The 21,328-nt window shown below is 43.4% G+C and overlaps 2 protein-coding genes across 3 annotated transcripts in view; both read left to right on the top strand.

Moving 5' to 3' along the window:
* The first annotated feature begins 16,712 nt into the window (after positions 1-16,712).
* The window catches only part of MECP2 (methyl-CpG binding protein 2), a 60,780-nt gene continuing 56,164 nt past the window's right edge, over positions 16,713-21,328 (top strand). The window contains exon 1 of one of the 2 annotated variants that reach the window (XM_024988172.2): positions 16,713-16,807. In XM_024988172.2, coding sequence (XP_024843940.1) covers positions 16,746-16,807 — 62 coding nt within the window. In that variant the 5' untranslated portion in view covers positions 16,713-16,745. The remainder of the gene's footprint in view (positions 16,808-21,328) is intronic. The other variant, NM_001206552.1, reaches the window with a different exon arrangement.
* The window catches only part of LOC101903928 (elongation factor 2-like), a 41,923-nt gene continuing 37,511 nt past the window's right edge, over positions 16,917-21,328 (top strand). The window contains 1 exon segment of the mRNA XM_059883694.1: positions 16,917-17,298. Within this exon segment, the coding sequence (XP_059739677.1) occupies positions 16,917-17,298 (382 nt within the window).

Genomic DNA, 21,328 nt, shown 5'->3' with positions numbered 1-21,328 from the left:
TGAAAAGCCAAAAAGATAAGACACTGAAAGATGAACTTCCCAGGTCGGTAGGTGCCCAATATATTACTGCAGATCAGTGAAGAAATAACTCCAGAAAGAATGAAGAGACAGAGCCAAAGTGTAAAAAAACGCCCAGTTGTGGATATGACTCGTGATGGAAGTAAAGTCCGATGCTGTAAAGAACAATGTTGCATAGGAACCTGGAATGTTAGATCCATGAATTGAAGTAAATTGGAAGTGGTCCAACAGGAGATGGCAAGAGTGAACACTGACATTTTAGGAATCAGTGAACTAAAATGGACCAGGATGGGCAAATCTAAGGGCAAGAATCCCTTAGAAGAAATGGAGTAGCCCTCATAGTCAACAAGAGTCTGAAATACAGTACTAGGTGCAATCTCAAAAGCGACAGAATGATCTCTGTTCGTTTCCAAGCCAAACTACTCAATTTCACAGTAATCCAAGTCGATGCCCCAACCACTAATGCCAAAAAAAGCCGAAGTTCAATGGTTCTGTGAAGACCTACAAGACGTTCGAGAACTAACACCCCCAAAAGATGTCCTTTTCATCATGGGGAACTGGAATGCAAAAGTAGGAAGTCAAGAGATACCTGGAGTAACAGGCAACTTTGGCCTTGGAATGAAGCAGGGCAAAGGCTAACAGAGTTTTGCCAGGAGAACGCACTGGTCATAACAAACACCCTCTTCCAACAACACAAGAGATGACTCTACACATGGACGTCACCAGATGGTCAATACCGAAGTCAGGTTGATTATACTCTTTGCAGCTGAAGATGGAGAAGCTCTATACAGTCAGCAAAAACAAGACTGGAATTGACTGTGCCTCTGATCATGAACTCTTTATTGCAAAATTCAGACTTAAATTGAAGAAAGTAGGGAAAACCACTAGACCATTCAGGTATGACCTAAATCAAATCCCTTATGATTATACAGTGTAAGTGACAAACAGATTCAATGCATTAGATCTGATAGACAGAGTGCCTGAAGAACTATGGGTGGAGGTTCGTGATACTGTACAGGAGGCAGTCATCAAGATCATCCCCAAGAAAAAGAAATGCAAAAAGGTACAATGGTTGTCTGAGGAGGCCTTACAAAAAGCTAAGAATAGAAGAGAAGTGAAAGGCAAAGGAGAAAAGGAAAGATATATCCATCTGAATGCAGAGTTCCAAAGAACAGCAAGGAGAGATAAGAAAGGCTTCCTAAGTGATCAGTGCAAAGGAATAGAGGAAAACAATAGAATGGGAAAGACTAGAGATCTCTTCAAGAAAATTAGAGATACCAAGGGAACATTTCATGCAAATATGGGTGCAACAAAGGACAGAAATAGTATGGACCTAACAGAAGCAGAAGAGATTAAGAAGAGTTGGCAAGAATACACAGAAGAACTATACAAAAAGTTCTTAATGACCCAGATAACCATGATGGTGTGACCACTAATCTAGAGCCAGACATCCTGGAGTCAAGTGGGCCTGGGGAGGCATCACTATGAACAAAACTAGTGGAGGTGATGGAATTCTAGCTGAGCTATTTCAAATCCTAAAAGGTGATGCTGTGAAAGTGCTGCACTCAATATGCTAGCAAATTTGGAAAACTCAGCTGTGGATTCTGGGCTGAGAAAGCTCAGTTTTCACTCCAATCCCAAAGAAAGGTAATGCCAAAGAATGTTCAAACTACTGTACAATTGCACACATCTCACACATTAGCAAAGTAATGTTCTAAATTCTCCAAGCTAGGCTTCAACAGTATGTGAACTGTGAAATTCCAGATGTTCAAGCTGGATTTAGAAAAGGCAGAGGAACCAGAGATTGAACTGTCAACATCCGTTGGATCATAGAAAAAAGCAAGAGAATTCCAGAAAAACATCTACTTCTACTTCATTGACTATTTCATTGACTTCTTTGACTGCATGGATCACATCTAACTGGGGAAAATTCTTAAAGAGATGGGAATACCAGACTGCCTGACCTGCTTCCTGAGAAATCTATATGCAGGTCAAGAAACAACAGTTAGAACTGGACATGGAAAAACGGACTGGTTCCAAATTAGGAAAGGAGTACGTCAAGGCTGTATATTGTCACCATGCTTATTTAACTTATATGCAGAGTACATCATGAAAAACGCTGGGCTGGAAGAAGCACAAGCTGGAATCAAGATTGCCGGGAGAAATATAAATAACCTCAGATATGCAGATGACACTACCCTTATGGCAGAAAGTGAAGAGGAACTAAAAAGCCTCTTGATGAAAGTGAAAGAGGAGAGTGAAAAAGCTTGCTTAAAACTCAACATTCAAAAAACGATGATCATGGCATCCAGTCCCATCACTTCATGGCAAATAGATGGGGAAACAATGGAAATGGTGACAGACTTTTCTTGGGCTCCAAAATCACTGTAGATGGTGACTGCAGCCATGAAATTAAAAGACGCTTGTTCCTTGGAAGAAAAGCTATGACCAACCTAGACAGCATGTTAAACAGCTATGGGACTGCCCCAGGCCTGTTTGGCCACACATCATGCCTCATCTCTCCCTTGCCCTTCTGGGGCGGGCCTCACTGCCTTCCTCTTCCAGGCTCTGGGCTCAGTGGGCTTCCAGCTAGGATGGACGGCAGGAGGCCTGAGCAGAGCCGAGAGGGTGGGAGGGACTGAGTAGAGGGGTACTGCCTGTCTCTCTCTCTGCCCCCGGGGCACCTGCTGCAGCTCCTACCAAGGCCCTCCCGGATTCCAGATCCTCTCTTGTGTTCCTCCAGTGACTTCATGCCTCACTTCTCCCCATCTACTTCCCGGTGGTCCTAGGTGCCCCTTTCCTGGCATTCAATGCCCTCAACCAGAGTGGTTTCTGAGAGGACCCCAATGGATAGACTAGCCACTAGCCAATAGATAGGAGACCACAGTAAGGAACAGCCCTGCTGGGCATTGTGGTCGAGCAGAGTGACAGACGAAACAGTGACCAAATATGAAGCTGAAAGAAACTCCAATAAAACAGAAAAGAAAGTAATCCAAAACATATGCTTGGCATAGAACATTAATAACAAAAATGGAAAAGAAAAGAAAGAAAAAGCCTACCTTTAGAATTTAGAACTTGCTTTAAAAAACATCTTTGGTTAAAAAAATTCACAGGAAAACTTGTAGACTATTTGTATGTAGTAGAAATTGTAGAAAATTGTAGAAAACAGGGATGATGAGAACAGAAAGTACTGAGTTGGAACACAGAGAAATCAGAGAACTAATAAATGAATCCCTAAACTGGTTTTCTGAGAACCCAAAAATGAGACCAAAAGATAAAACAGTAGCCAACCTAAGAAAGGGAAAAAACAAAGGTAAAAACCTAAACTAGCCAGTGGCTAAGACTTCACCTTCCAATGCAGGAGGTACAGGTACCATCCCTGGTTGAGGACCTAAGATCAGCATGCCTTGTGGCCAAAAAAAATAACAAAACCATAAGACAGAAGAAATATTGTAACAAATTCAGCACAGACTTAAAAAAAAAATAAAACCTAAACTAGGAAATAACAACACATACTGATGAAGTCTCTAATCTCCCAAGGCCTCACAGAAGTGGCTATAAGCCACCCAAGGGCCACAAGCACCTTGTGATTGAGGCAATGAACAAAGTAGTTATACCAGGGGAACCCTTAACCACAAATAAAGTTCTAAAGAGACACCCAGGGCTTGACTGAGCTACTGCCACCATTTCAGATGTCACCTTCAGCTGGTCCAAGCGGATTAGAGAGGCTGAGGCCCCCCAGAAGCCCCTGAAGGATCAGTCTGAAGTTTTCTTTGAGTGGAACTAGGTCACGGATCACCACAATTCCTTGCAGCAGGATTTCTTCGTGAATCACACAAGAGTGGAATTCAGAATCTAAGCAGAGTTTGGCCGACAAAGCAGAAAGAGGATCTGCCCTGACTGTGTCTGGGTCTTCTCAAGGGTCTTCTTAGTCCCATTGATATTTTGTCTCTTTCAGCATGAAAGCTGCATTATCTTTCTGTCATTTCCATGTGTGTTGGGGTAGCTGGTATGACAAGTCTTCCCTTGAGTCAATATTTTCTTTATTCATCTTGTGCCTTTATTCTGATGAACCTTAGAATCATATTGTCATGTTCCATGACTCTCAGGTAGGAAAAAATGGATAGGATTTCTTTGTTGTTGTTCAGTTGCCAAGCTGTGTGTGACTCTTTGAGACCCTCATGGACTGCAGCATGCCAGGCTTCCCTGTCCCTCACCATCTCCTGAAGTTTGCCCAAGTTCATGTCCATTGACTTGATGATGCCAGTCAACCATCTCGTCCTCTGTCGCCCTCTTCGCTTTCTGCCTTCAATCTTTCCCAGTATCACAGTCTTTTCCAGTGAGTTGGCTGTTCACATCAGATGGCCAAAGTATAGGAGCTTTAGCTTCAGCATCAGTCCTTCCAATGAATATTCAGTGTTGATTTCCTGTAGGATTGACTGGTTTGATCTCCTTGCAGTTCAGGGGACTCTCAAGAGTCTTCTCCAGTACCATAGTCAGAAAGCATTAATTCTTTGGTGCTCTGCCTTCTTTATTGTCCAGTTCTCATATCCATACATGACTACTGGAAAGACCATAGCCTTGACTGTATGGATGTTTGTTGGCAAAGTGATGTCTTTGCCAACTGTCTAGGTTTAACACCCTGTCTAGGTTTGAAATAGGAGACTGAAAAAGCTGGTTTAAAACTCAGCATTCAAAAAACGAAGATCATGCCATCCGGTCCCATCACTTCACGGCAAATAGATGGGGAAAAAATGGAAACAGTGACAGATTTTCTTTTCTTGGGCTCCAAAATCACTGCAGATGGTGACTTCAGCCATGAAACTAAAAGACGCTTGCTCCTTGGAAGAAAAGCTATGACCAACTTAGCACATTAAAAAGCAGAGACATTACTTGGCCAGCAAAGGTCCATCTAGTCAAAGCTATGGTTTTTCCAGTAGTCATGTATGGAGGTAAGAGTTGGACCATAAAGAAAGCTGAGTGCCGAAGAATTGATGCTTTTGAACTGTGGTGTTGGAGAAGACTCTTGAGAGTCCCTTGGACTGCAAGGAGATCAAACCAGTCAATCCTAAATCAGTCCTGAATATTCATTGGAAGGACTGATGCTGAAGCTAAAACGCCAATACTTTGGCCACTTGATGCAAAGAACTGACTCCTTGGAAAAGACCCTGATGCTGGGAAAGATAGAAGGTGGGAGGAGAAGGGGACGACAGAGGATGAGATGGTTGGATGTCATCACCGACTTGATGGACATGAGTTTGAGCAAGCTCCGGGAGTTGGTGATGGACAGGGAACCCTGGCGTGCTGCAGTCCATGGGGTCACAAAGAGTCGGACGTGACTGAGCGGCTGAACTGAACGGAATTGAACTAGGTTTGTCAAAGCTTTCCTGCCAAGAAGCAATCGTCTTCTAATTTCTTGGCTGTAGTCACCATCTGCAGTGATTTTAGAGCCCAAGAAGAGGAAATCTGTCACTGGTTCCACCTTTTCCCCTTCTATTTGTGATGAAGGGATGGGGCTGGATGCCGTAATCTTAGCTTTTTTTTTTTTTAATATTGAATTTTAAGCCAGGTTTTTCATTCTCCTCCTTCACCCTCATCAAGAGGCTCTTTAGTTCCCCTTCACTTTCTGCCATTATAGTGGTATCCACATATCTGAGGTTGTAGATATTCCTCCTGGAAATCTTGATTCCAGCTGGGAACTCATTCAGACTGGCATTTCGCATGATGTGCTCTGCATATAAGTTAAACAAACAGGTTGACAGTAAACAGTCTTGTCATATTCCTTTCTCAATCCTGAACCAGTCAGTTGTTCCATTCAGGGTTCTAACTGTTGCTTCTTGATCTGCATACAGGTTTCTCAGGAGACAGGTAAGATGGTCTGGTATTCCTGTCTCTTTAAGAGCTTTCCGCAGTTTGTTATGATCCACGCAGTCACAGGCTTTAGTGTAGTCTGCAGATGGTGACTTCAGCCATGAAATTAAAAGACGCTTGCTCCTTGGAAGAAAAGCTATGACCTCCTCCTCCACCTCCTTCTCCTCCTCTTCCACCTCTTCCTTCTCCTCCTCACCCCAAATGAACTGTGCCTCCATAAGGCCCTTGTCCTCTCTTGGATTCTGAAAGACTCGCTCAGGCTGGCGGAGCTCATGCATCCCTTGCATGATGACCGGGGTCAAAGTGCAGACAGGAGTGAGGAAGGAGGACAGATGGGGAGCCCAAGCCTGCGGCAGAGGGAGGTTGTAGTCAATGAAACAGAGGTAGATGTTTTTCTGGAATTCCCTTGCTTTCTCTATGATCCAGCGGATGTTGGCAATCTGGTCTCTAGTTGCTCTGTGGTTTCTAAACCAAGCTTGAACATCTGGAAGTTCTCAGTTCACGAAATGCTGAAGCCTAGCTTGGAGGATTTTGAGCATAACCTTACTAGGATGGGAGATGAGTGCAATTGTCCAGTTGTTTGAACATTCTTTAGTACTGCCCGTCTTGAGAAGTGGGATGAAGATTGACCTGTTCAAGACCTGTGTCCACTGCTGGGTTTTCCAGATTCGCTGACATATTAAGCGCAGCACTTTCACAGCATCATCTTTCAGGACTTGAAATAGCTCTGCTGGAATTCCATCACCTCTGCTAGCTTTATTGACAGCAGTGCTTCCTAAGGCCCACTTGACTTCACACTCCAGAATGTCTGGCTCTGAGTGAGAGACTACATCATTGTGGTTATCTGGGTCATTAAGATCTTTTTTACAGCTCTTCTGTGTATTTTTGCCATCTCTTCTTGATCTCTTCTGCTTCTACTAGTTCTTTACCATTTCTGTCCTTAATTGTGCCCACCTTTGGGTGAAATCTTCCTTTGATATATCCAATTTTCTTGAAGAGGTCTCTAGTCTTACCCTTTCTGCTGTTTTCCTCTATTTATTTGCATTGTTCATCGAAGAAGGCCTTCTTGTCTCTCCTTGCTATTCTCTGGAACTCTGCATTTAGTTGGGTGTACCTTTCCCTTTCTTCCTTGCTTTTCACTTTTCTTCTTACATCACCTATGTGTAAAGCCTCCTCAACCACTTTGCCTTCTTGCACTTCTTTTTCTTTGGGATGGTTTTGTTTGCTGGCTCCTGTACAATATTATGGACCTCTGTCTAGAGTTCTTCAGGCGTTCTGTTTACTAGATCTAATCCCTTGAATCTATTTGTCACCTCCACTGTATATTCATAGGGGACTTGATTTAAGTCATACCTGACTGGCCTCATGGTTTCTCCTGCTTTCTTTAGTTTAAGCCTGAATTTTACTATGATCTGAGCCATAGTCGGCTCCAGGTCTTGTTTTTGCTGAGTGTAAACAATGTCTCCATCTTCAGCTACAAAGAATGTAATCAATCTGATTTCAGTATAGACCATCTTGTGATGTCCATGTGTAAAGTCGTCTCTTGTGTTGTTGAAAAAAGGTGTTTGCTATGACCAGTATGTTCTCGGCAGAATTCTATTAGCCTTTTCCCTGTCTCATGTTGTACTCCAAAGCCAATCTTGCCTGTTACTCCAGGTATCTCTTGACTTCCTACTTTTGCATTACAATCTCCTATGAAGAATAGAACATCTTTTTTTGGTGTTAGTTCTAGGAGGTCTTCTGGGTCTTCATAGAACTAATCAGTTTCAGCCTCTTCTGTTATTTCTTGAGCACCTTCAAACACCAGTATGCTTTTGTTCCCTGAACTTCCTCCAGTCTCCTCCCTCCCTGTTAGTGATTATCTTTTCATTTTTATCAAGATGGTACATAAATGCTAACTCTGACAATATATAAGTAAGTGTAGCTGATACCAACTGGTCAAAGATACATGGCTATAGAAAGTTAATAGAACAAGAGACCTGAGTGTATTATTCAAACTTACAAAGAACTAAAGATAACAGTGTGAATATCAAATACGGTATGTCAGGGGTCACCAAGACCACCCTCAGAAACACCCAAGGCTGATGAGTTAACCCTTTACTACCCCTGGAGGGAAGAGAGCCGTGTCCCACCCTATAAAAAAACCTCTCTCTCCATGTTTTGTGCATAGGTTGACTCTAAAAGTTGAAAAATCAAAGACAAAAATTCACATTAGGATGTTTCTGTAAATATTTTAAAAGCCCAATCAAAAAGAAGATTACATTTCCTTCTTATAAATAAAATTTGATGACCCCTGGGCCATTTGAAAAGAGAAGTTTCTTAGCGTCACGGGCTAACAGATTCTCTTTTATTAAACATCATCAACTGGTAGAATTATATTTTACTTTGCTTCTTATTTTGATGATAGCTTCCAGTGCAGTTCTTTTTTCCCCTGCTGTTTCTAACTGCTTTCCTTATTTTCTTGAACTAATTACCATCATCAAATTCAATTTTCTTCAAACTCCCAATCACACTATCTAATATGTTGAGTTCACATACATACACTTTAAAAAGTTTTTTAAAAGTTTTTTTTTTTTTTTTAATTTTTCCTCTCTCCCAGAGCCTGCCATTCTTGTCTTCCAATCTGGACTGATTGCCAATCAGGCCTTCTGCCCAGTTGGCAACCTTGGTATTTCCTGTCACAGCTTTCCTGGATTCGATCCACTGTCTTATGGATACTACGTCTTCCTTTTTTTTGGCTTACGCTCTTGTTTTACTGGAGAACATCCTTAAGTAGCTTCCTAGTGAAAGTCTCTTAGTTGTGTCTGACTCTTTGCGACCCCATAGACTATAGAGTCCATGGAATTCTCCAAGCCAGAATACTGGAGGGAGTTAGCCTTTCCCTTCTCCAGGGGATCTTCCCAACCCAGGGAGTGAACCTAGGTCTCCCTCAATGTAGGCGGATTCTTACCAGCTGAGTCATAAGGGAAGCCCAAGAATACTGGAGTGGGTAGCCTATCCCTTCTCCAGCAGATCTTCCTGACCCAGGAATCGAACCAGGGTCTCCTGCATTGCAGGCGGATTCTTTACCAATGGAGCTATCATGGAAGCCCAAGTAGCTTCCTAAGAAAATATATTTGAGAGGTAAATTTTCTTAGGTATTACATATTATTAAATATTTTTATTTCACTGTCACACTTGATGGATATTTTGGCTGGTGTAGAATTCTAAATTGAAAATCATTTTCTCTTGGAAGTTGGAAAGCATTGCCTTATTATCTTTTTTAAATTGTTGTCCTATTATCTTTTATTGTCCAGTATTATTATGAGGTCTGATTCCTATTCTTTTTCTTGCTTTTATTTGACAAAAACTATTGTTGGCTGCTGGCTGGACTTCCTAGATCACTCACCAAAATCCTTATGTTTTCTCTCATATTTTTTGTCTGTGTTGCTTTGTTCTATTTTCTAGGAGACTTGTTCAGTTCTATCTTTCAATATTTCAATTGAAATTTGAACTTTAATAATCACATTTAATTTCCAATAATTATTTCTTATCCTCAACTCCTTTTACATAATATTCTGTTCTTGTTCTTTGGATAAAATATTTTCTTAGTTCTCTGATATGCTAATTAAAATTTTAAAATTTCTCATGTTTTCCTCCACATTTTCTAGGATTCTTCCAAGTTCATTTTTCACCTATTTCACGTTGAAGGCTTTCTTCAAATTTCTGATGATGCTTTTTGGTTGGTTTATATTCAGCAAAGAAGGGCTGGGTAGCTTTGGAGATTTAATCAGGTTTAAGGGGAATAGGTCCGTTTTCCTGCTTTGACTCCTCAGTGGAAAGCAAGGAGTTGAAGAACAGAGTTGCCCACATGCCTGCTGGAAGCCCCAGTTTTCAAAAGACGTTTCATTCAATTGCTTTAGAGAATCATCCGGTATTTTCCCTGCAGGCCTGCTCCAGCTGCTAACTCAGCTGTCTGGTAGAGGAGAGGAGGTTTCAAATGATGCAACCATTCTGTACTGGGGCCTGCAATGAATCCCCAGGTGTTCAGACCCATTTAATTCTATTGCCTTCCACCACATGCCTGCTAATTGTGAGCCTACTCTCTGGTGTTATATCTGGCCAACTGGCTCCCACCTACTCCGTAGTCCCTCTGTCTAATATGCTAGGCTGAATGTTTCCTGCCTGTTTTATTCATTAATTAATTCCCATCTTGATCTCCAAAAAATTGTTGAAATCTGTCAATTGAGGATAACCTCCCATCCTCATCACATTCCCTTCACTCTGATGAATTTATACCTTTTTGTTCCTGGATACTCTTCTCGTAGTGAGCATCTCATGATAAAAAAACGAGATCCCCTGTGTGTGTACATGTGGGTGTGCACACAGAAATGTGAGCATGGTGTGCCAGAATCAATTCATTTCTTATCTATTTTCCTCTTTTTAGTAAGTCAAGTGTTTCTTTGTTTTTTATATTGAAGTATAGTTGATTTACAATGTTGTGTTAATGTCTGCTGTACAGCAAGATGACTTAGTTATACATATATAGACATTCTTTTTTTAAAAAAAATTCTTTTCCATGATGCTTTATCACAGGATATTGAATATAGTTCCCTGTGCTATACAGTGGGACCTGGTTGTTTAGCCATCCCATATATAATAATTTGCATCTGCGAATTGCAAACTCCAACTCCATCCATCCTCTATATTTTCCTCTTTTCTAATAAATGTAGTTACAGTAATTAATTTTTCTAGATGACCAGTTTGGCCACACAGCTTAGGTTTTAATATGTAAGGCTCTCATTGTTGGTCATTTCTAAAGAGTTTATAATTTTACTCTATGTTTCCTCTTTAACCAAAGAGTTATTCTGAAGCCTATTTAAAAACTTTCAAGTGGAGAATACATTTTTGGTTTAGTTTTGTTTTACTTTTGCCCATTCTTTTGTTCTTAAGTTTTAGTTTTATTATATTGTTGCCAGAGACTGAACTGCATGATTTGTACGTTTTGGAATTTACTGAGTTTAAAACTTTAATTCATAAGCAACTTTACGAAATGTTCCATAGTGTTTGAAATATATTTGTGGTTTTATGTTTTGTAGTATCATCTGGGATGTTAGTTCTAAAATTTTGAACTGTTTTACCTTTCTTATTTTCTGTGGTCATTTTGGATTTGCTCTAAAAATATATATGCTTTCTATCAGTTCAGGGATTTTTAGAAAGAGTAAAAGTTTATGATCTCTTTGCCATGTCAGTAAAATCCTCCAGGTTGTAGCTTGTCTGTCAATTGCTATCTATACTATATTGTTCTTGTTTTTTATCTTATATAGTCCCATTTTCAAGGGGATGTATTTAAAAATTTTTATAGTTGTCCCATTTTTTAAAATGGCCCATTTTAAATTCTACTAGTAAATACTTTAGACTCTAGTTTATTTTTCTACTTTTCAATGGCAAGAGTGAAATTGTATCATTTAAGTTCCATTTATTCAAACTAAGGAATTTGGCAAGACCCTCATCATTGGTTTTCTGTTTCAAAAATGTCTTGAACACTTCCTCTTCTTGATCTAGAATGAACTTGTTAAAAGTCCATAAAAACGCCTAGATTTTGACTCAGGCAAATAATTTCCAGATTAATTTATGAAGAATTGACATCTTTATTATGTCAGCTCTTCCTTTCCAGAACTGCGGTAGTTTCTATTTTTTCAGGTCTTCTTTTTTTTTCAGTAAAGTTTTATACTTTTTTATATAGTTTTTTGTCATGTTTTATTGTTTATTCCAAACTGTTTTATAATTTTTGTGGCCTACGTTGAATGTTTTTTTTCCCATTTCTTTTCCAGCTTGTTACTGGCTGGATCTGTATGCCTGCATCCTAACAGCAAGGGAATCCATCTGGGGTTAATGGGTCTTTCTCTTCAGAGTGAAACTCCAAGGATAAGGTTTAAAAGAGAACGGACAGTGAAGGATGGGTGTTTTATTTTACACGAATGATGTTGCACCAAAGATCTTCTGTTTCTTGCTTTGTTCCCATTAACACCATTAAACATGATGTTTGCTTGAAGTTTTTTAATGGATGATTTTGATCAGATTAAGAAAATTCCCTCCTATTCATAGTTCTCTAAGTTGTTGTTAATTTTCTTTTTATCATAAGTAGGTATTGAATTTTATCAAAGGCTTTTTCTGCATATATTGATATGGTCATATAATTTGCTTCCCTTAAATTTGTTAAGTCTGATTTTCTAATTTTAAGCCATCCTTGCAATCTTAGAATAAAACTCAGCTTGGTTAGGATATACCAATATATACTGCTGGATTCGGTTTGTCTAGAATTTTTACATCCATTTCCATATTTTGTGTCATCCTTTTATTGGTTTGTTATAGTAATTATATTAGTCTCATAAAATAAGTTTGAAGGAACTTCTTTCTTTTCTGTTTATGATTGGAATTGTTGTTGTTGTTCAGTCCCTAAGTCGTGTCTGACCCTTTGCAACTCCATGGACTGCAGCATGTCAGGCTCCCCTGTCCTTCACTATTTCCCAGAGTTTGCTCAAACACTTGTCCATTGAGTCAGTGATGCTATCTAATCATCTCATCCTTTGCCGCCTTCTCCTTTTGCCTTGATTCTTTCCCAGCATCAGGGTCTTTTCCAATGAGTCAGTTCTTTGCATCAGGTGGCCAAAGTATTGGAGCTTCAGCTTCAGCAGCAGTCCTTCCAATGAATATTCAGGGTTGATTTTTTTAGGATTGACTGGTTTGATCTCCTTGCAGTCCAAGGGACTCCCAAGACTATTCTCCAGTACCACAGTTCCAAAGCATCAATTATTTGGCGCTCAGCCTTTTTTAGGGTCCAACTCTCACATCCATACACAACTACTGATAAAACTATATCTTTGACTCTACACCTTTTTGGCAAAGTGATGTCTCTGCTTTTTAATACGCTGTCTAGATTTGTCATAGGGCTTCCCAGGTGGTGCTGGGAATTAAGAAACCACCTGCCAATGCAGGAGACATGAGACATGGGTTTGATCCCTGGGTAGAAAGGCATGGCAACCTGCTCCAGTATTCTTGCCTGGAGAATCCCATGGAAAAAGGAGCCTGGTGGGCTACAGTCCATAGGTTTGCAAAAAGTTGGACACAACTGAAGCAACTTAGCAAGCACAGGTTTGTCATAGCCTTCTTTCCAAGAGCAAGCATCTTTTTATTTCATGGCTGCAGTCACCATCCACAGTGATTTAGGAGCCCAAGAAAATAAAATCTGTTACTGCTTCCACTTTTTCCCCATCTATTTGCCATGAAGTGATGGGACTGGATGACAAGATGTTAGTTTTTGAATGTTGAGTTTTAAGAAAGCCTTTTCACTCTCCTCTTTCACCCTCATCAAGAAGTTCTTTAGTTCCTCTTCACTTTCTGCCATTAGGGTGGTATCATCTGCGTATCTGAGGTTGTTGATCTTTCTCCCTGAAATCTTGATTACAGCTTGTGATTCATCCAGTGTGGCATTTTGCATGATGTACTCTGCATATAAGTTAAATAAGCAGGGTGACAATATACATCCTTGATGTACTCCTTTCCCAATTTGGAACCAGTCCATTGTCATATGTCCAGTTCTAACTGTTGCTCCTTGACCTGCATACAGGTTTCTCAGGAGGCAGGTAAGATTGTCTGGTATCCCCATCTCTTAAAGAATTTTCCACAGTTTGCTGTGATCCACACAGTCAAAGGCTTTGTTGTAGTCAATGAAGCAGAAGTAGATGTTTTCCTGGAATTCTCTTGCTTTTTCCATGATCCAATGGATGTTGGCAATTCGATCTCTGGTTCCTCTGCCTTTTCTAAATCCAGCTTGAACATCTCAAAGTTCTCAGTTCATGTACTGTTCAAGCCCAGCTTGAAGGATTTTGAGCACTACCTTGCTAGCATGTGAAATGAGTGCAATTTTGCGGTAGTTTGAACATTCTTTGGCATTGCCTTTCTTTGGGATTGGAATGAAAACGGACCTTTTCCAGTCCTGTGGCCACTGCTGAGTGTTCCAAATTTGAGTACAGCACTTTCACAGCATCACCTTTTAGGATTTGAAATAGCTCAGCTGGAGTTCCATCACCTCCACTAGCTTTGTTTGTAGTAATGCTTCCTAAGGCCCACTTGACTTTACATTCCAGTATGTCTGACTCTAGGTGAGTGACCACACCATCGTGCTTATCTGAGTCATTCAGACCTTTTCTATACAGTTCTTCTGTATATTCTTGCTACTTCTTCGTAATCTCTTCTGCTTCTGTTAAGTCCTTACCATTTCTGTTCTTTATTGTACCCATTTTTGCATGAAATAGTCCTTTTGTATCTCCAATTTTCTTGAAGAAATTTCTAGTCTTTCCCATTCTATTGTTTTCCTCTATTTCTTTGCAGTATTCACTTAAGAAGGCTTTCTTATCTCTCCTTGCTGGTCTTTGGAACTCTGCATTCATTTGGATATATTTTTCCCTTTCTCCTTTGCTTTTCGCTTCTCTTCCTTTCTAAGTGGTCTGTAAGACCTCCTCAGACAACCATTTTGCCTTCTTGTATTTTTCTTTGGGATGATTTTGGTCACTGCCTCCATACATTGTTACAAACCTCCATCCATAGTTTTTCAGGCACTCTGTCTATTAGATCTAATCCATTGAATCTATTTGTCACTTCCACTGTATAATCATAAGGGATTTAATTTAGATCATACCTGAATGGCCTATTGTTTTTCCCTACTTTTTTCAAGGTAAATCTGAATTTTGCAATAAGGAGCTCATGATCTGAGCCACAGTCAGCTCTAGGTCTTGTTTTTGCTGAGTGTATTGAGCTTCTCCATCTTTGGCTGCAAAGAATATACTCAATCTGATTTCAGTGAAAGTAAAATCCAATGCTGTGAAGAAGAATATTGCCTAAGAACCTGTAGTGTTAGGTCCATGTATCACAGTAAATTGGGTGTGGTCAAACAGGAGATGGCAAGTGTGAATATCAACATTTCAGGAATCAGTGAACTGAAATGGACCAGAATGGGTGAATTTAATTCAGTTGACCATTTTATCTACTACTGTGGGCAAGAATCCCTTAAAAGGAATGGAGCAGCCCTCATAGTCAACAAAGAGTTAGAAATGTAATCTCAAAACAACATAATGATCTCTGTTTGTTTCCAAGGCAAACCATTCAACATCACAGTAATCCAAGTCTGTTCCCCAACCACTAATGCTGAAGAAGCTGAAGTCAATCGGTTCTATGATCTATAAGACCTTCTAGAACTAATATCAGAGAAAGATGTCCTTTTCATCATAGGGGATTGGAATGCAAAAGTAGGTCAAGAGATACCTGGAGTAACAGGCAATTTTCGCCTTGGAGTACAAAATGAAGCAGGGCAAAGGCTAACTGGGTTTTTCCAGGAGAAGACACTGGTCATAGATAACCCTATGCGGGAATAAAATGAGAGCAAAAGCCGGTGGACATCTAAATAGCACCCCTTTCACTGTTGCTTTATCTACCTCAAATTCTTATCACTATGTAACATTTTATTTTATACTTTTTGTATGTTCACTCTGAATCTTCCCCTACAAGAATGTTAATTTGGTGTCTTATTCAGTACTCTGCATCCAGAGCCTGGAACAGTGCCTGGTACATAACAGGGATTTAATAAATGAATGGGGGTGGGGTAGGGAGTCACATCAAAATCAGACGGTTCCTTCTTAACTGGAGAAGTAGCAAAAAGAGAATCGGATGGATTGGATGATAGCTGGAATCAGAGTAAAGTCGCCTTAACAGACAGTACTATCCTGAACACTCCATTAGCTAAAGGGAAGTGAAGTGAAAGTCGCTCAGTCGTGTCTGACTCTTTGCGACCCCATCCAGGCCAGAATACTTGGAGTGGGGTAGCCTTTCCCTTCTCCAGGGGATCTTTTCAACCCCAGGATGGAACCCAGGTCTCCCACATTGCAGGTGGATATTAACCAGCTGAGCCACAAGGGAAGCCCTCACTAGCTAAAACTTTTTTTCATACTCTTAAAATATTTTTCTATACCAGCGTTATGGGATCTTAAGTCCCAAATTACCTCTTCTGGGCCGAGTGCTTATTTCTTTGTGTTCCCACTGCCCCCTCTGCCCACTCACCCCAAACCATCTCATCCAACCATGACAGGTTTCGTGAAAGCCTTGGCATGCACCCTCTTGCCCCACCAGAGTTGCAAGAAGGTGAAGGCTACAATTCGTTGTTCAGTTATTTCCCTGCCCCTCTGAGAGTGTGGCACACGGTAGGCTCAAATGAAAGAATGCCTTGGGTAGGCCTCGTAAACCAAGATTCCTTATTTGGAACAATGTCAGGCAACTTTGCTGCTTCTACTGAAGGTGGTGATACTGAGAAATGCAGCTGTTGCGGGAGGCTTATAGTAATGTACTTCGTGTGTTTGCGGACAGCAGGTCAAAGGCCCGGGATGGTCGCGCAAACAGGCGTCCGGAACCTAGGCCTTCCCTTGCCCCAGCATCCGCAAAGGCCTATTAATCCTTAATATTCAAATTCGGCCCACTAAACCATCCCCTCGGCGCCCAAGCCGCCTCTTTTCCCCAAATGACGGCCGTTGGCAGCCAATCGGCAGCTAGACGGGGCGTCCGCCCCCTTTTCCCTCGCCGGAACGGACACCGAGTCCCGCCAATTGGGGGCGTCGCCACCGAGGCCCCGCCCCACCCCGACTGCCGCATCCAATGGCGCGCCAGCTCGCTCAGGCACCGGGGGCGGGGCGCAGGCGCGCAGGTGCAGCTGTGCGCAAGCCGGCCGGGAGGGCGGGGCGCGACGTCGGCCGTGCGGGGTCTCGGCGTCGGCGGCGCGCGCGCTCCCTCCTCTCGGAGAGAGGGCTGTGGTAAAAGCCGTCCGGAAAATGGCCGCCGCCGCCGCTGCCGCGCCGAGCGGAGGAGGAGGAGGAGGCGAGGAGGAGAGACTGTGAGTGGGACCGCCGCGGCTGCGGGCGGGGACCCTTGCTGGGGGGCGGGGGGTAGGGGCGGGACGTGGCGCGGGAGGGGCCCGCGGGGTCGGGCGACACGGCTGGCGGATGGCGTCCCTCCTCTCTACCCTCCCCCTCCCGCTGGGGACGGCACCCCCCCCCCCGGCGGCCCGTTACCCGCACTTGCGGGTGACTGTCTTCGGCGCGACCTCCTCAGGCTGCCTTTGCCTGCTTCCCCCCACCCTCCCGCCTTCGGCGCGCATCCCGGCCCCCCGGCCCCGCGGGCGCCCCTGTCGCCGGGGCTTCGCCTGTCGGGGCTGCGCGCGCGTCGTGCCCTTCGCGGGGCTTCGGGCCCGCGGCGCCGTCGCGCGCCCGCGCCCCCGGCCTCTCCCTGGCTCGCGCTTTCCCGTCTCCCTCCCTCGCGCGCCCCTCTCCCGTTACTCGGCCCCCCCCATTGGCGCGCGTGCGCAGTTCGCCTCCCGTCGGGAGAGTGCGCCACAAGGGCTCCTGGGCAGTCGCCCCCATCTCCAGGCTTTGCCTCCCCCTCCTTGTCGCCCATTCCATGACTTTCTGCGCCCCCCCCCGCCCCCGCCGCGAGCGAGTTCCTTTCGCATCTAGCAAGAACAAGTAGGTGGGAATTATTGTCCACCCACAAAAGGCACTAGACATTGTGTTCTTGGCCCCAGAGCTCATCAGAAAGAGGCGGTGATAGTTGCCATCAGGAGCCGTGGGGAGGGGACGGGGTGTCCGGCAGCACCCGAAGCGCTTCGATGGGAGCGCGCTCCCAGGGCGTTTGGGGGGGGGGGCATGTCCTCAGAATACGAGCGCCCTCCCATCCTTCCCCCCCCGCCCGCCCCCCTTCGCCGGCGATCTTCCAGTTACATAAGTGGAGTGGGGCTCAGTCTGTGACGGGCTTCCATAGTCCCGGAGCGCGCCGGGCTCAAGATCACCAGTACCAGATGGGGCAAGTTCACCGCATCGCCGGGGTGCCCATCACTTGGTCCCTGAAAGTTTATTTTCTTTCTAGTTTGCTTCTGAGTCACCCAGACTGAAACTCAGGTGACTGATTAGTGGTGTGGCAATGTTTTTTGTGGTTTTGCACTGAAGACTTAAGGTCATGGTGAAGAGTTTAAAAGATTGCTTTCACAGAGGAGACCGTTCACGGCCTTGCTGAGTGTGGATTCCAAGGGGGGAAAGGCTGGCTGTGGAATACACCTCTGTGGCCGTCGCTTCTACTGTGAGTGTGTTCGGTGTGGATTGGTCACAGCCGAAATGGGCTCCACCACAAAATTGATATTCCTGACTCATGGTCAGGCAGATGTGTGCTTCTCGTTTTTCAGGAACAGGAACGGGCTGCAAAGCCATTCAGAGTTGTGTCTCTGTTGTGCCGATCAGTGCCCCGAATTGTGAGATGGTAGCATAGAATTCTGTGGGTGGCTGGTGATCACAGAACCGAACCTACTGGCCTGTGAGGCTGAGTGGCTTAAGAGTTGAGGACTCTGGCAAGTTTTAGGCATTTTGTTACATTATGAAAATGAAGCATATTCGGGCCTTGGTAGCAAAAATCATTAACAGTAAGTTGCTATCCAGGAGAAATTTGGGTTCCACCGTCATAATTTTCATCTGCATCTGAACGATTTCAACTAAGAATGCCATTAACCTCTTGGGTCCTTTGAGATATGCTGAATCTTTATTATTTTTTTTAATCTGGCTTTTAGTTTTAGGTCTTTTGGGAATTTCTACTAGGGATTTAGGGAAATAAATTTATTTATGGGCTTTGAAGGATTTCTAAATCCTAGTCCTGGAACCTAGGAAAAAATTTGCTTTCATTTTTTACCCGGACGTATCAGAACGTTAAAGGGCACAATCAGTCTCAGAGGTGTAGGGTTGATTGAATAAGTTGCCACAGAACACCCATTCATGGCATGTCAGCGAGGGGGTGATCACTGAGGTGCATTCCTGTCTGCACACATAGATACACAAGCCTCTAATGAAGATTGCAAGGTTTGTACATCTGAGCCTCAGATGTGACCGGCAAGGGCTCGATTTTGTTTCCCATCATTGGCAGTGCGTTAGCCGCCTCGGGTGCCCCTCCAGTGAGCCGTTCCATCATACCCCTATCCCTTTAACCTGCACAGCCTCCAGAATATAGTTTGTCTGCAAAGTACCTGGTGGCATCTGAAGTCATGGTGTCCTAACAGCTTGAGGAAACCCTCTATGGCTTTCTTGCCAGTACACACCATACTCTTCTTTTGGTGTGACAAATTTGCCTGGAATGCTTGCAACCTTGAATCCCAGGTCTTTGTTTCACCTGACAGAGCACGATGCAGTCCAACCATACTCCAACTTTTGCGCTGTTTATGTTGCAGGAGGGTTCGAGTACTGTTTTGCATTTTATTTGCAATTTCCAGCCACAGCCCTTGTTTCCCGGCTGGCCCTGCCTCTTTGTGGCTGAATCTAGTGGGATGGGGAGGCACGCTGTGGAATTTGACAGAATTGGCTAGAGGAGTCCAATATGATGATGTCCCCCTCCTGAATACCCCTTCCCCCATGTGGAGATGGAATGAAAACCTTGCTTCTCGAAACTAGAATAAAGAAGAGCCGATTGGAAAGTGTTAGTTCCTTCTTGGAGGGCGCTTTCCCCTGCTTTACACCTGCCCTGTATTATTTACATGATAAATGATGTCTCCTGGAACCCGTGATATTTTGTAAAGGTGAATATCAGTGAAAATCTTTTAACTGGCTAAGAGCAGTTTGTGGCCAGCCTGCCTGAGTTATCTATGAGAAGAATATTATAGAAAGGGTTTGACTTTTGCAGTAAGTAGTGTTTCAAGCACAGAGAGGGTAAAGCATAGTCCTAGACTGGTGGTTCCAGGGAGTGTGGTAGACACCTGTTTGTTTTCCCCACCCTTTGCTGGTGATACGCACGCAGACCGGCCTCGTGTGGCTGGCAGACACAACCTTTTTTTCATGGGTAGAGCATTATTACTGCTCCAGTGGGAGGACCTTGTTCTCAGTGCTTCTGTACCAGTGTCTTACAGTCAAACTGTCATTGTCACCACTGTGCCTTTACCTCAATTTGGGTAGGATGGATGTAAAGTCTCTTTTCCTTGGACTCACTGACACAAAAGTTGTGCTCTTCTGCATTTACCTGGTCTCTTCTGCCTTTCTTTGGCACGGAGCCCCTTCCTATTGAAAGCTTGCTTTGTACGCCTTTGCTTAAATACTTGGTTCTACCCCTTTGATGGTAGGTATGGTGTGGGGGGGAACAGAGTGAGAGCAGGGCATGGCCACTCCCATATTTAAGAGGAGTTGTGACCATTCTGTTACAGAGTAAAGCCTTGGCCTTTTTCACTTCTTCAAGGCACAGTTACGTTGGTTCTGCTGGTGTATGAATGTCTTGAGCATAGCTGTTTTGTTATACTGCAGATGTCTGGACTCTTGGTATCAAGCCTTAGAAAGGCTTCCGTGCATAAGGGCTGGGGGTGCTCTATAACATATATATAGACCTGCAATTCACTGCTTTATTGGGTCTTCACCTAAGTGCTCTCATTTGCTGGCTCTTTTTTTTTTTCTCTACGAAATCTTGAGTTATCAGAGATCTTAAACTTTCAGAGCTCGAAGGAACCTTAGTCTAGGTCCCTCAGTTTACAAATAAAAATGTAATTTACAAAAAAAAAAAAGGCAACTGTGAAAAGTTGTGGCTCTTCTAGGGCTTCCCAGCCAGGATGCCAGTTTGATTTTTATTATATAGCTAACTGAGTAATAGGTCAGCTGGTAAAGAATTCACCTGCAATGGGGGAGACCCTGGTTCGATCCCTGGGTCAGGAAGATCCCCTGGAGAAGGGATAGGCTACCCACTCCAGTATTCATGGGCTTCCCTGATGGCTCAGATGGTAAAGAATCAGCCCGCAATGCGCGACACCTGGGTTCGATCCCTGGGTTGGGAAGATCCCCTGGAGGAGGGCATGGCAACCCACTCCAGTGTTCTTTACTGGAGAATCTCCATGGACAGAAGAGCCCAGGAGGCTACAGTCCATGGGGTTGCAAAGAATCGGACATGACAGAGCAGCTAAGCCCAGCAAACCTGAGTAATACTGTGACTTTGACTCCTGGGATTTTAGAGTGTTCTATGACTCGACTGTTTAAGGGAATTCTGAGGCCTCACTGCACCTCAATAGATAATTCCAGATACCATCCTGGTAGTTCCAGACCAGCAGTAAAAGACTTGGTTGGTGATGCACTTCTGAGTTTGATTATGTGAGTAATTGTGCAAATAGTCTCTTAAGTTGTACACGCTAGGCTTTTTTTAGTCTAAAGATAAAAGTGCAACTCTTGGGCCGGCAAGGTATCAGAAATTAGCTAATATGGGGTGGTTGAGGTTTTAACAAGGAAGTGTTGGTTGTCTTGATGAAAAGTATAGTGGCAGAAGACCTTAGAACATGTGTCCAAAGGCAAAGGAGAAAGTATCACACTGTTAACTCAGTTTGTTGAACATTTTACTGATCTGAGAGGCCTAA

The sequence above is a fragment of the Bos taurus genome, chromosome X, assembly GCF_002263795.3.
Source record: "Bos taurus isolate L1 Dominette 01449 registration number 42190680 breed Hereford chromosome X, ARS-UCD2.0, whole genome shotgun sequence".
Lineage (NCBI taxonomy): Eukaryota > Metazoa > Chordata > Mammalia > Artiodactyla > Bovidae > Bos > Bos taurus.
This window is presented reverse-complemented; position numbering and strand designations above follow the sequence as displayed.